The sequence below is a fragment of the Balaenoptera musculus genome, chromosome 1, assembly GCF_009873245.2.
Source record: "Balaenoptera musculus isolate JJ_BM4_2016_0621 chromosome 1, mBalMus1.pri.v3, whole genome shotgun sequence".
NCBI lineage: Eukaryota > Metazoa > Chordata > Mammalia > Artiodactyla > Balaenopteridae > Balaenoptera > Balaenoptera musculus.
Genome location: NC_045785.1, coordinates 147,435,970 through 147,451,707, shown reverse-complemented (window position 1 = coordinate 147,451,707; position 15,738 = coordinate 147,435,970). Strand labels below are relative to the sequence as shown.

Below are 15,738 nucleotides of genomic sequence, written 5' to 3'. Positions count from 1 at the left end.
TTATTTCTTCTTTATTTGCTGTTAAAGTAATAAGTGTACATTCCATTGCACTTGCCTGAGAGTCTTGACCGGTCAGGGGTTTCCCGCCATCTGGGTTCTGGCTGGCTTGCATTCCCCTTTGATGTTGTAATATTGTTCATTGAACTTAAGTGTGGGATTTATAAGGCTTCTTTGCTTTTTTCTTTCCTCCAAAATGTGCACTTTTTTTTTTTTAAACTAAGCTTATTTTTCTGTTTTGTGCTGTTGTTTTTAATTGCTTCTGACTAGGAGGTGGGGCTGAGAATGAGACTTGCTTGACTTTGGCTCTCTTTGCTATTACTCACACTTCCCCAGAAGCCCCGTGCACACTTTCTCTCTGCCTTTGATATATCACTTTTGAAAGTCCGTTGATTCCTGGAGTAAATGGCATTAAGAGGAAGACGAGCTCAGGGTAGGGATGCTCAGGAATCCAGCCCTGTACAATCATGAGCTTGGCCATCTGGAAGTCTCTTCTTGCTCAATGAAATGGAGTAAACATTGTCCATTATGAAATCCACCACACAGGCTGCCAGGGACAAATGGGATCCCACCCAAAGCCAATCGCTGCTCTGACAGGGAAATTGGCTAGGACTGCCTGAGACTAAACCAGCCTCCCCCATCCCTGATGTCACAATCCAGAGGCCGCTGCCTGCCTAGGAAGTTGTAGAAAGCTCTGTAGGTTCTCTCTGTGTGTCCTACAGGGCTCCTCGGGCCAGGTCCCTGTCTGATGGCTTTTATGAAAAAATATCTCCTCCCCATTCTGGGGATCTTCTTGGCCTACTACTACTATTCTGCGAAGGAGGAATTCAGACCAGGTAAGTACCAATGTGTCTAATTTTGGAGGAATAGATTTAAAAACCCAGGGATGGCTAGAGTGTTTCTGAGGATAAAAAGGAGTTCTCGATCCCCAAAGTTGCTGGACAAGAGGGGACCCTGAGGTGAGACTGTGTTTCTACGTCTTCCAGCCACAGGCTGGGTAATAGGGGTGTAGGGAGGGGTAATCATGGCGTTAAAAGATTACCAAATAGTCCATGTTTTATTTGGCATCTTTGATCAAAAGCAGTTTCAGATCTCTTACCAAAAAAATGAGGGTAATTCCAAAATTCACAACTTAGCCAGATAATTGTGCTCTGTGGAGAGATGGATAAGTGGGAAACAAGAAAGAATTCTGGAGTTGATGACTAAATAGAAATGAGAGAAAATATCTGGAATTTCTCTGAGCACATGTGTTTTGATGACTCTTTGAATTTTATTTCAATTGAGCAACTGGATGAATCCAGAAATGTCTGGAACTCCAGTGTTCTAGCTGAATCTCTTTCCATAGGGATTTTCAAAAAAGGACAGCAGGAAGGCTTGGTTTTGAGCAACCAAAGCAAACTCCCATTTCAGAGAATGTTTACGGAAGAGTTGATCTGTTCCTTCATTGATTTATGCAATTTGAGATGAGTTGATCTGGGCTCATAACCTTTAGACACTGCGATAAGGCTGTCCACCTCTAAAGTGGGAGGAGGAATGTTGCTTCCAACTACGGTCCTCATTTTCTTTTGGGGTTTCCCAGAGATGCTTCGAGGAAAAAGAGTGATTGTCACAGGGGCCAGCAAGGGGATTGGAAGAGAGATGGCCTATCATCTGGCGAGAATGGGAGCCCATGTGGTAGTGACAGCGAGGTCAGAAGAAGCTCTAAAGAAGGTGAGAGTCCTGTGCCCACAGCCATAGGTACCCTCACGTGCCCAGATGTATTCCTATGTATGCTCACATATACATGCCAACACACAGAACTGGCACACTCAGACATAGATGCATATACACACACACACACGGAGGATTCAAACACCCAAACATCCACAGGGATATAAAAATATGCATTTAAGTATTCATTCTCATGCATACATATCTAGACACAAAGTTCTTGGACTCTATCTCTATCTATGAGATAGACATGCCTATTCACACACATTGACACATGGAGTCACAGACATACCTATATGTGCTCAGATACCAACATTCCAGTACCTACTCATGAATTCATACTCTGGTACCCATGCAGACACACGCTCTCTTATATACTCAGACTCACAAACCCAAGGATACACAAATAAATATTCACAAACCTAGGGCTACCCACACAGGAACTAGCACCCCTACCAATAATGTGTTCAGAGACATCTGTTTACAGAAACTCATGAGCACAGACTTAAACTCCAGCACAGTGATTTATCCATTTATACCCTATCTTGTTCCAGACAGTACTTCAAACAGGGGACTAATATTGTGTCAGTTGCATTTAACAACACACACACACACCCCTACCAAAACAGGGCTGTGAGCAACCTCTCATTTAAACCCCCATTATGTCAGAGACTGCCCCCCAAAAGTCTGCAGCCAAGATTGACACCATGGCCGCTGTGCCTCTGCAGGTGGTATCCCACTGCCTGGAGCTCGGTGCATCCTCGGCGCACTACGTTGCTGGCACCATGGAGAACATGACCTTCGCAGAGGAATTTGTTGCCAAAGCTGGAAAACTCATGGGTGAGACAGCTTCTCCTCTCTCCTCTTCTGGACTTTGCCCTAGGGATCACCAGGGAGCTTTTGAGACGGGGAGGAGGGGGAGAAGGTATCAACCTCAGATGGCTTCTCTCAACACAGCCGTCTCTTACAGGGGGACTAGACATGCTCATTCTCAACCACATCACCAACACCAACAATCCTATGACTGTATTTATTGATGACATTGACCAAGTGCGCAAAAACATGGAGGTCAACTTCCTGAGTTATGTGGTCCTGAGCGGGGCCGCCATGCCCATGCTGAAGCAGAGCAATGGGAGCATTGTGGTTGTCTCCTCAATAGCTGGTGAGTGGGGCAGGGGCCAGTGTGGAAGGCGGGAGTGGCAGAAGTGCCGGGGATGGTGTTAGGGGCTCTGCAGTGAACATGCATTTTATCAGTTTCCATCCTGAGAAGTAACACAATAGAAACTGGAAGTTGAAATGCTCACAGTGATATTAAAGAAAAGCTGATTAACAGCTTGCCCATAGGCGTGGACAGGCAGATGTACGAATAAGAGCCTTGGGTATGGAAACTCACCGAGCAGCATGCATGCTGAGTAAAAGACACAGTGTTAGGAACAAGTGAGACCATAAAAATGAGGGCTTGTTCAGGGTGGATCGACTACAAGATTCCTGGAAGTAGCGGAGGAAGAGCAGCAGTTCAGAGTGCTTCCCTGAACTCGCCTGGTTGTTTGTGATCAACAAATGGGAGTCCAAAGGGTCATCAAGAGACTGCTGGAGGGACAGCCTGTCCTGAGTTTCAGGGAGAGACCTGCTCATCATAGATAAACAAGATTTTGCTTCTTGCATGACAAAGAGCTGTAGCTTGGTAACGTTAGTTGATACAAAGGTAGAACTGAGAGGTGAAATGTTTTAACAACATACAGTTGTCTGATAAGTGGGTTGAGCCAAGGCAAAATGAAATGAACAACAAAAACAAACACACCATATTATAACAGACCTGCCTATATTGGGGTGTTCTCCAAAATCTGAACTTGCTACATCAAAAGTCCATTTTAATCCACCAATAGGGTAGGAAGAGAGTGTGTACAGAGAAATATTCATAAAGAGAACTCTGCGTGATCAAGAGAAGTCCCCTGTGCTTTCGATGGTGACAGCATTCAAAGTTATCACCAGTGAAAAGCCAGAGAGTTTCCAGCTTGGGGGATTCCTAGGCCCATTTCATTATGGGTCCAGTAGAGAAGTTCCACACGTATTTGTCGATTAGTCAGTTAGAAGGATGTGCATGGAAGATGCAAACACCAGGATCAAAATTAGCCATCTACATGTGTTTCCTAGCAATGTAAAAGCAAATAACCTAGAAGACTTTGTAATTTCTTAAGTACTTCACAAACATTGGTTATTACTGTAACTCAGAACACCATCTATGTTGTAAAGAGTTCTACTTCCAGGACGGTAAAGGCCTGCATAGTGATCAGCGATCGGATAAAAGGGCAGTGTGTCTGTTCTACCCGCCAAACAGGGTGATTGATATGCATCCCTGTGCTTCCTGGACAACACAGACTCCCCCACGCCTCCCCAGACACAGCCTCTCTCTGGGCTGAAAGGAAGGGAGAGCTTCTGGATGCATACTGAGTGAGAGGGTGCTGGGCACATCCCCAAACCATCCTAGGGCATTGGCCAAAACCCTCACATCAGTCATGGTGTAGGTGGCTTTAATGATCTCAGTTGAATAAGTAATATATCCACTCTAGGCAAAGGGGGGTTTACAGCCTTACAACATTACAGCCTAAATGTCCTCAGAAGGAACAGAGTTACTATAGAAATCCAAGGGTGTGATGAAATTCTGATAACCTGTTTCCACACATCTTCTCCACCTACCAAATGTCACCTCATAATTTCTATGGACTCTGGGAGGTAGAAATCTAGCTGGACTACTAACCTTCCTGTCTGTTGTTTGTATAGCCAAAAGTTCAGCCTTTTTGCTTTGAAGCATGTCTGTGAATTGGCAAAGTACAAACACTTTGCTTTCTCTCCCTAACTGAAGAATTTCTCTGCTCTAGGCTCTATTCTTTTTTAAATTGAAGCATAGCTGATTTACATAAGCTATGTTCTTTCAGACAGTCAGCAAATATGTTCCTTAATCCTTCCTCCGTAAAATCTGAATTCCACAAACATGGGACGCTAAACCGCAGATTGATCCTAAGGTCAGCCAAAGAGTATTGGGATGGCTTTTTAATAATTCTTTCCAGGGACCGCATTAAGTGGTTTATTGAATTGCAGTAATCAGCAATTGTTTTTATCCCCAGTGCATTTCTAGGTATTGTGTTACATGGAAATCCCATACTTTTAATACGTTCTTTAAAGCCTCAGCTGTTTCTTTAGCATCATCAAAGACAGTATGGCTGCCTCTGGGAATTTCCTTACGGTCCACATCCATCCACCACTCAACACTGTTTCTGGCACCTACTGCTCAACTTTCTATGTATATGTTACATCAGTTAGTCTCCCCTCCTTCCTCCACATGCTAGTTTGGATATATTTTGAGCTACTATCACAAAAACCTAAATTTACAATGACTTAAACAAATAGAAATTAATTTTTCTATCATGAAACAGCCTGGGGTAAGCAGTTTAGAGCTGCAATGGGAGTTCTGCCCCATGAATCGTCTAGGAACCTTCTATCACAAAACACCATCCCTGGGTGTTATCCTCACCTGTATGTCCAAGGTGGCTCATTATCATGTCAGAATTCTAGCTAGAGAAAATGGAGAAAGAAGAATACAACTTGAATGTCATATACTTCTGCTACAGCTCATTGCAGTTGTGGACTTTATTCAAGGTGAACGTGTGTCCAGCTGAAAATCAGGGGTTCTATTTCTATAAAAGACACTGATGTTGACAATTAACAGTCGCCCCCATATCACCCATGCATATAAGACCAGAGGCAGTATTCCCTCTAGGCCACCCCCACATGTGTACCTCACACCATACACACACATCCCAGACCCAATCTCTCTCACATTCAAGGTCCATCATGAAAGCAAAACCCCTTGCACTGATGCAGGGGACAGTGGGGCAGGAGAAAGAATGGGAAGAAAATACCTAGATGGTATTTGTGAAACAAACTGAGACAGAGAGATTAATACTCCAATTTGCCTGAAAAAAAAATCACTGGATTGGGCAGAAAACATTTGACAACATCTGGAAAAAGTTTATTTGCCATGAGTCAAAAAGGTTGTCTTAGGTTCAATTTTAGAAAAGGAAAAGTCATTCCATTTTTGAATTCCCTGGTTCTGTGAACCCCATAACTATGGTAGTTACACACATGACAGCTGGACCCAGCATCTAATACTGCTTCTCTGCCCCTTCTTTACTCCCCCTCAGGAGGAGTAAACAGGGACCAACCTGTCACCCCCGCCAACAGCCCCACCTTTTTTCCTCTAAGGATCCATTTAACCTCACCTCCTTTGAAGACTTTTTCAGTCCTCACCAGATTCATTTATACGTTTCCTCTTACCTACTACATTTTCCTAAGTTACCTTAGAAACCCTACTTCCTCTCTATTTCTCTTTTTCGGCTTCATTGGTGATACAAATACTAGCAACAACAATTATAGTACAAATGCCAACCACACTGGGCTGGTACAAGTGTAAGGACGGTGATACGTCAGTATGAAGAAAAATCCAAGTCCTATTTTGAAGTGAAGCTAGACATAATAAAACACTGGGTTTCTTTAAATATTCAAAGTGAAAAACACATCAAAAGGAGTAAAAGAGCCTTGCCAATAACCTCTAAATGCTCAGACCTCTCTTTGGAAGCTCCATTAAATGTCTCCAGTTACCTATTCATTTTTCTCCAAGTAAATCTTCTTTTAAAAAGATCAACTTTATATATATATATAATATATATATATTTATAGTTTATAGTTTATATTTTATAAATTATAGTTTATATTTATATATATATTTATATATAGTTTATATATATATAAACTTCATATATACTTTATATATAAAGAATATATAAATATATATAAACTTTATATATACTTTATATATATATATGTATATGTGTATATATATATATATAGTTTAAGTCTTATTCAAATGTATTCCTTTCCTGGTTTACTCATTCCCAGCATTGTTTCATACTATTTTTTTATACAAATGTGTAGTATTTCAGGCTCATTATAAGCTGACTAGCCAGAGGAAAATACCTTGTAAGACAATGCTTTTGTGGGAAAACTCAAACCAATGCATGAAGTCACTTGTTGGACCTTAAACTGTTTGTCGGTTGAGGGGTGGCTGTGCAGTCCAAACCTATTTCAAGAATTCTACATTACAAAGAGGAAAAAAGAAACAGATTTCTCAACTACACAGATCAACTAACAGGATTTGGAATATGCAAAATGCTGCTCTGCATAAAGACAAGAATGTACAGGTGGGGCTTCCTGGTGGCACAGTGGTTGAGAATCTGCCTGCCAATGCAGGGGACACGGGTTCAAGCTCTGGTCTGCGAAGATCCCACATGCCGCGGAGCAACTAGGCCCGTGAGCCACAACTACTGAGCCTGCGCGTCTGGAACCTGTGCTCTGCAACAAGAGAGGCCGTGATAGGGAAAGGCCCGCGCACCGCGACGAAGAGTGGCCCCTGCTCGCCACAACTAGAGAAAACCCTCGCACAGAAACGAAGACCCAACACAGCCAAAAATAAATAAATAATTAATAAATAAATAAATAAAAATTTTTTTTTAAAAAGTCAAAAAGTGCTAGAGCAGGTCTCTGGGTCCTGCTAACAGAGTCACAGATTAAAAAAGAAAAAAAAGAATGTACAGGTGTTAATCTCATCCCCCACCTACACCTCTGGCACCCACTTTTTCCTAAAAGATAGACCAATGCTTAGTGTATGGAAATAACCTGAGTGGGGGGGAGAGGGTGGCAACCAAGGTCTAGGATGCAAAGGAGACTAAGAAATATAGTAGAATGGGGTAGTTTATCCCTCACCCAATTGTCCTAATATTTCTAAGAAAGATGAATCTTTACCCTTAAACCTGATTACCTCAGAAATAATTTTCAGGGACCACAATTTCCAAGGTAAGTGGAAGTGTATGCTTGTCGATACAGGTATTTACGTGATGGGGGAGTGCTGCAGATTTGGACTGTGTGGAGGGGCATGGGGAGAAACACAGGGAGGTGAGGCATGTGTGTGTATAGATTTGGATTGAGATTACTATGTTTTGGTACATTCATTAATGGATGTTAATATATGTATTGCTGTATAAAAACACTCATTGCTATGGGAAAATATTTGTAATAGAAAAATCACGCTACAAAACAGTGTGCTATACTTTTATAAACAAAATATTTATGTATATAAAAAAAACTGGAAGGCAACTGGAGTTAAATGTATATTGGGTGATGGAATTATACAAATTTTCCTTTCTTAAAAATATTTTCCAAGTTGTCTGTACTAAGTATGTAATTAGAAACAAATCTAATAAAAAATGTTAAAACATAAAAAAAAAAAAAAGAAGATCAGAGTAAGAATCAACAGCCTGGACATAAAAATTTCAGGAGTCGTTATTACCTAAATTCAAGAGGCTGGGCTCAGGCAGAATCTGGAGGATTGAAACAACTTGATGCACTCGACATTGGAGTTCACTGTTGTATCTGCCCCCCAGGAGGGGTGACTGGAGATTTTAAAGGGGAAGAGAAGACTCCCTGCTGATGACAGTGACAATTTAGTGCAGGTTGAGAACACTGTAATGCTATCCATGTGACCATTACTCCGTTTACTCCCTTGAAAGGGGTGGGTGGGAAGAGCTTAAGTAGTCATGGCTCCTTAACCCTGCTCGACCATTATTTTTGTTCAAGTACTTTTCTTGACAAAAATATCAGGGTTCTACCATCATCCATGCCTTTACGGTCACTCACCAAGGAGTTTCAAAGGCTTACAAAAAATACACTCTATTTGGAAACACCCAAATAAAAAACTAGGTCTTAAGAAAAGAATATATAAACACCAAAATTAAACTCAACATAGAAGCTGTGCTTAAGTTTCTAATTTGGCTCTTGAGTTTCTTAACAAAAAGGAAAAAAAAGAAAAAAAAATAGTATCAGTATATAGACAAGATTATATTCAAAAGAAGGAAGCACTGCAGGAAGCAAATAATTTCTGAAATAAACCTCTCATAAAAGATTATAAATTGAAGGCACAAAATAATGGAACTAGCAAGGCCCCTAACAACTTTTTAAAAATGTTTCTGTGATTATAAAAGCTACACATACACACACATTATGAAAATTGGAAAAATGAAGAGAAACACAAAGCTGAAAATAAAGATCATCCATATTCATGCCAATATTTTGGAGAATTTCCTTCTAGGTACATATAGATACAGAACAATTATTTTCCTACTGCCAGATATTTAGGTTATGTTACTGAACCAAACTCAGTTCTGCTCACCTGTCTCACAGCAAAGCCAATCTACTGACACCAGGTTGTGGTGAAGGAATGTACAGCGTTTACTGCAGGTCACCCATGCAAGGAGAACAGGCAGTCCGTGCTCAAAAGACTCAAACTCTTCACTGGCTTTTTTTTTTTTTTTTTTTTTTGGCCAGCATGCAGGATCTTAGTTCCCCAACCAGGGATCAAACGTGTTCTTCATTGGCTTTTAGACAAGGGTTTTTAAAGACAGTGTTGGGGAGAGGGTCATAGGATCAGCTTCTTCTGATGGGTTGATTGTGAGGTAACAGGGTGATGTTTCTGAGATCTCAATCATCAGCCTTCTGGTTCCAACAGTCTGGGGTCCACGAACTTGTGGTCAGCGTGTAGTCATCATCCTCCACCGGAGTGAGGGGCTTAGTTCCTGCAGAACAACTCAAAGATATGCATCAGATTGTTACTTATATCCCTTCAGGAGGAAATAGGAGTCCTGTGACTCTTGTCCTAATCATTAACGGCTTGAGTCTGCACTTTGGAACCTGGGGAAGGCCTAGGAGGTGAAAACCTTTTTTCCTACAAACAAGAAATGGTGGACACGGAAGGCCCCAGGAATGCCCCTCAGGGTCATACTTGGTTTCAATCCCTCCTTTTCTTTGATGCTCCTCAATCTTGAGGGGAACAAGGGTGGGGCAAGAAAGGGAATAAAGTTTTGGATAGAAAGATTGTTAACTCAGCAGGGGAACTCAGTTTAAGGGGGACTTGGTTTCAGTTACTCTCAATGTATTTTAAAAATTCTAAACAAGTATCTTGCACATAAATCTGTGGCCTGTTTGATGATTATTTCCTTGATAAGTTCTTAGTACTAGATTTACTGCGTGAAATGATGGAACCAATTCTAAGGTTGTTGGTACATATTTCTGAATTGCTTTATATAAAATGAAAAATAAAGGACCTGACTTTTAAAATATATAAAAATAAAAACCAGTTTAAATGAATATGAGCATCATGTCCCATTCCCACCCTGAGTATACATATGAGTGTTCATCTCACACCTGCTTTTCAGAGTTAACAAAGTTTTCAGCAACTGACAATTTTGTAAGTAAAGGAGAAAGGTGTTCAGTGGTTATAATTTGAATTTCTTTGTTTACTTATGAAATGGAATGTGAGGTCCCTGTCCCCTTGAGAGCAGTAGTGATCTCGGGTGGCCTCGTCCTGCAGCATCTTGAAGCAGGGTTTTGGTTCCCGGCCAATGATTGAGGTTGGGTCTTGGCGGTGAGAGCACTGATTCCTAGCCACTAGACCCGTGATCAGTGACAAGGCCCTGGCCCTACAGCTTTGCAGAAAAAGAATTCCCACAAAGACAGAAAGTAGTGAAACAAGTAAAGTATTTATTAAGAGGAAAAAAGAGTACGTGTGGATAGACACACGGGCAGGCTCAGAGAGAGAGTCATGCAGTTTGAATCACTTTTATGGGGCATTTATTCCAGTTTTCCTTTGGCCAGTCATTCTGATTTGCCTGGTTCAAAGTCCGTATTTGGTATAGCTCAGGATTTTCCCATGTGTGCATGCACATCTCTTAGCCAAGATGGATTCTACCGAAGAGGCCTGTGGGTAGTGAGCATTAGTTGGCATCACTGCCTTTTTGCCCTCCAAGGAGCCTTTCTGCACATGTGTAGTCAGGGAGGTCTTCTGACTTCGAGAATGATGAATATGTGGTCTCATCTTCTATCTGGGCAGGTGCCAGCCTCCTCTCTCAATTTTCCTGTTATTCCCATCTCGGAGTATTTGTCCACAAGGAACGAACTCAAACCGTTTGCCCTGGAGGCCCATCTGTCTCTTGCCTTAGTAGTATTCTATTTTTGGTTATACTTATTTCCTTATTTCCTACAACAGCACCTGGCACGTGGTGGATATTTCATAAAAGTCAGGTAATTAATGAATGAATGAATTTTCATGTGTTTATAGGTTATTTATATTTTCTATTCTGTGAGTTGTTTTTCTATGTCCTTGCCCATTGAGATGTTAGCAAAACTTTTCTAACAATAAGTACAGCAAATCAATGTCACATGCAGCTTCTTGTTGCAAACTTTGACAAAGGTATATTGTTGAGACACAGCTAAATTTAAAGTTAATAAAGTGAAAAGTGAATTTGACATGGTGTGACTATATAGCTTTAGATGGTTGAGCTTGACCCAAGGACGATTCCTCTTGAAATAAGCATTGATTTCAATGAGGAGAAATCCACTTAAGCTACTTCAAAATGAGGACAGGGGATTTCCCCGGCGGTCCAGTGGTTAAGACTCCGCACTTCCACTGCAGGGGGTGTGGGTTCGATCCCTGGTTGGGGGACTAAGATCCAACATGCCACACAGCACAGCCAAAAAATAAAATAAATAATAATAAACATTAAAAAATAAAACCATCTAAAATGTTTAAAAATCTTTTTTAAAAAATGAGGACAGGCTGGGGAGAGAGAGCATCACTTTACACCTGAGAAATATATCCTACAGATAAACTTGCACAAATATTCCCCAAATACGTTCATTCATTTATTCAAAAGATATGAATGGAGGGTCCACTCTGAGCCAGGCACAGTTCCAGATGCCGGCGCTGTGACAAGGCAAGCCCCTGTCACCTTGGAGCCCACATTCCAGTGCAAACCGATTGCCACTGAAGTGTTCGTGGTCATAAAAACACTAAAAACAACCTACATATCCACCACTAGGGACAGGTTTCTAAATGGTTGTGAAATATTACATAAATTTTTATGCATACTGACTATAAAAATCATAAGTTCAAGGAAAAATAATTTAGAGAACAGTATATATAGTATGAGCTCAACTGTGTCTAAAGAAAGGGGCTTTTACCTTTCATTTTATACACTTTGGAACTGCTTATTGTACAACAATCTTGGTATGAATTTTGTTAGAATAACTTTGTTAAAGAAAAGTAAGAGACCAGGTTCTGTATGGTAACCAAAAGCAAAATATTTCACCTCTCAGGATGACTGACTTCAGGACGACAGAGATTGTACTCCATCTCACAAGTAAACAAATAAATTCAAATGACTGAAACTACTAAAACACCAAATTCAAACTATTAAATACCATGGAGCGGGTGGAGGTATTGTTTTTTCTTGTTTGGTTTGGTCTTTTGTTTGCCTACAACATTGTAAATTGTTGCAAACTTTGTTAACCCCACAAAGTAGGTGTGAGATGGTGGGAAAGGGTATAGTTCTTTTATTCATTTTAAGTGGTTTCACTATTGATTTTTAAAAGTCTAGTCCTTCATTTTTCATCTTACCTAAAGCAATCTAGCAATATGCATTCTATATGTAGAATATGAATATTCTATATTCAATATGTAGCCTTAAGTGTTCCCATCATTTTGTTACTGAACTCAGGTTCGGCTGCTCTCCACTCAAAAGCCAATAATTCAAGAGGCAAGTGTCAGTAGAAAGGAAAGTCACTTTAATCAGAAAAGCCAGCAATCTGGGGAGAAGGTGGACTCATGTCCTGAGACCAACTCCAAAGATTCTGCTCAGCCACGACAGTTTTTAAAGGGAAAAAGGGGGGGGGAAGAATCCCAGTGAATCATCGAGGCAGGAGGTTGGGTTCTGCATCATTCTACATTGCGTGCGTGCAGGCTGGCTGACTCTTCAGATGTTATCTTGCCCTCATCATCTGCCTGCAGGATTGCTAAGGGGGTTATTGGGGGTAGAGAGCTAGTCACTCTTTAACCACTTAATTCTCCATTCTTAATTCTTTTAATCTAGGAAAAGAATCAACAGCTTAGGCAAGGCATGGTGTGCATTCAGGAGCACATAAGTCAGAAGATAGTTTAAATTGTCTAGTGATCTCATTCTCATAATTAGGTTCTTTCAAGGTTAGAGGGGAACAGAAATGGGCAAACAGGAAAGAGGCAAAAGAGCTGCTTTCAATTCCCCACTGTCCAACATCATTCCATTTCTATGGGATTAGGAGCAAAGGTCCATCTTCTGTAACTTCTTCATGCTGACATAGGGTGCCGTATTTGCAGAGTTGAAGATGTCAGCATGGGTCTGTAGCATCTCTTTGCTGACAATTTTAATTACCCACTTACATATACAGGCAGGGCAAGCTATAATTATTTTGATGACCACAAAGATATAGATCATTATAAACAGTAATGTTAATCCCATTCTCTTGGGGCCAGTTCTTGGAATTGTATTAGTCATAGATTTAGTACTGATCAAGATGGAGCAGCTTATGTCATGTCCTCTGGTGGCAGTTATAGTATCTGAAAGACAGCTCAGGAATGTGCATCAGACACTGAGTCTGTGACTCTATTGTCCTAATCTTTGACTGCTCGAGCCTGTTCGTTTGTGACTGTAGGAGGCCTGGGAGACTTCAGGTTTCCTACAAACAAGAGGCAGGGGACATAGAGGGGCTCTTGTACTTGGGGTAGTGTGGAGTCTGCAGGGTTCTGCTCGGTTCCAACGTCACCCAGCAAATATAATGTTAAGAATCTGTCAAGGAATAATCATCAATCCAGTCATAGATATATGCACAAAAACATTTGTTGTAGGATTTTTTCCAATGTGTCTATGCACCTACAAGCAAAGCTACCGATGCTGAAAATAGGCAATGGACATGTGCCTGAAGTCAGATTCCAATTAACGTATGGCAGAGTTGAGTTGATTATATGGGTTTTAAATTATTTAACATTTTTCCATGAAGTTGTCTGGTTCAGGAACTTCCATGTAATAAGTGTATATAATAAATCCTTTACTTCTAGCGTTAGAAAATTAGTCTTTCCATGTACTCACTAAATAATTAAATGTGAACAATGTTTAAAGAATATTATTTGAAGGGCTGCCAAATTACTGGCCCACACCTGTCTCAGTCTGTCCCTGGGGAGACAACTGGCCTTGGGGGAACTGCAGCTGGGATATCCCAGAGGTAGCATGGTTAGGTCATACCAGCTTCCCTCAGCACATCTGCTCCTCTTCCTTCTCTCCCTATTAAGCTCTGCTTCATTTGGGACAGAGTTCAATCTGGCTGTTACAGTCCTTTCTCAGCATGAGAGTTCTCAGTGCACTCTTGACTTCAACCCCATTGCCAACATTCTTGGTCTCTCAATTTTCCAACTCTAAACTTCCCCCCAAAGAAGGAGTGTCTAACTGGCTCAGCTGAATTTTATAAGTCAACCCCCCAAATTATTTATGAAGACCAGCCTAGAGAGGTACAGTCATTGACTCAGGTCTAATCAGCAAAGCCATGCTGAGGGAAGGCAGAGTTAGGCTAGAAGCAAGGTAGGCAATGGTAGATATGTCTGAGTTGCTTGCATAGCCTTTGGATAATCTGGCATGGGGTGTCAGAACTAAGAGAAGCAAAGAGGGTATGTGCAAGGGGGCTGCAATGGGGCAGCCCAATGTGGAGTGAAGAGGGCATCTGTGTAGCCTGGCATGGGGGTGTCAGAGCCCAGGTACACTGGAGAAGGCATCCACATAGAGGGCACAGAAGCAACTGAAGAATACTCACATACAGGATCATTAATCAAATAAGTAGTATATATTGAGGATAACAGAAGCTAGTTTCTCACTTTTGGAGTTATAAATATGAAAATAAGAAAATTAGAATGAATCCTGTGATGTTGGATTGGCATTGGAGGTGTTGGTATGAATCAATAGTTTTTAATATACATGGATAGATATGGAAATATAGGTATATGTGTCTATATATGAGTGCATATATTCCCTAGTTCTGTCATCTGAGAGGCCCTGGGCCTCTTAGCACCCAGCACTTAGCACCCAGATCTTAGTTTCTAAATATCATTCTCCACTAAAAGAAACCAAGACTTTCTGGAGAAAAGGTTGATTCCAGGACAATGGCCAGAAAGATGAACCTGAAAATCTCGTTGTGGCTGTAAGTAAAAAAAAAAAGGTCATGAAGAACCCAGTGGTAAGACGGGAATAAAGACACAGACCTATTAGAGAATGGACTTGAGGATATGGGGAGGGGGAAGGGTAAGCTGTGACAAAGTGAGAGAGTGGCATGGACATATATACACTACCAAACGTAAAATAGATAGCTAGTGGGAAGCAACCGCATAGCACAGGGAGATCAGCTCGGTGCTTTGTGATCACCCAGAGGGGTGGGATAGGGAGGGTGGGAGGGAGGGAGATGCAAGAGGGAAGAGATATGGGAACATATGTATATGTATAACTGATTCACTTTGTTATAAAGCAGAAACTAACACACCATTGTAAAGCAATTATACTCCAATAAAAATGTTAAAAAAAAAAAAAAAAAGAACTGCTCAAAGAAAAAGAGGGACACGTTACTAGAACACAGAAACTTCTCATGGGCTCCCACTAGCCAAATCTGGGACCACTGGGACATTCAAATAAATAGTAAAGATAATAACAGATTATAAACCATTACATACAATAAGAATCCATAATGATATAAATAAATACATGAATAAATAAATGGGGAGAGAAGAAGGTTTTCCCATATAATAAAAAGCCAAGTGATAAATATAGAAGGAATAATGAAATTAGTAAAATCACCATATTATAACTGTCATAGTAATAATTTATCCAGGAAGCATAAATCGATGCTAAACCTAGTGGGTAAAAGTTTAATAAGAAACATAGTATTTACATACTCTCAAAGTACCACCCTACCCAACAACAAAAAAACAACCTGATTGGAAAATGGGCAAAGGACTTGAATAGGCACTTCTCCAGAGAAGACATACAAATGGCCAACAGGTATATGAAAAAT

The 15,738-nt window shown here is 40.8% G+C and overlaps 1 protein-coding gene across 1 annotated transcript in view; it reads left to right on the top strand.

Moving 5' to 3' along the window:
• Positions 1-639: 639 nt before the first annotated feature.
• Positions 640-15,738, top strand: part of HSD11B1 (hydroxysteroid 11-beta dehydrogenase 1) — a 32,311-nt gene continuing 17,212 nt past the window's right edge. Inside the window, exons 1-4 of the mRNA XM_036866058.1 lie at positions 640-833; positions 1,577-1,707; positions 2,436-2,547; positions 2,678-2,869. Coding sequence (XP_036721953.1) covers positions 746-833; positions 1,577-1,707; positions 2,436-2,547; positions 2,678-2,869 — 523 coding nt within the window. The 5' untranslated portion in view covers positions 640-745. The remainder of the gene's footprint in view (positions 834-1,576; positions 1,708-2,435; positions 2,548-2,677; positions 2,870-15,738) is intronic.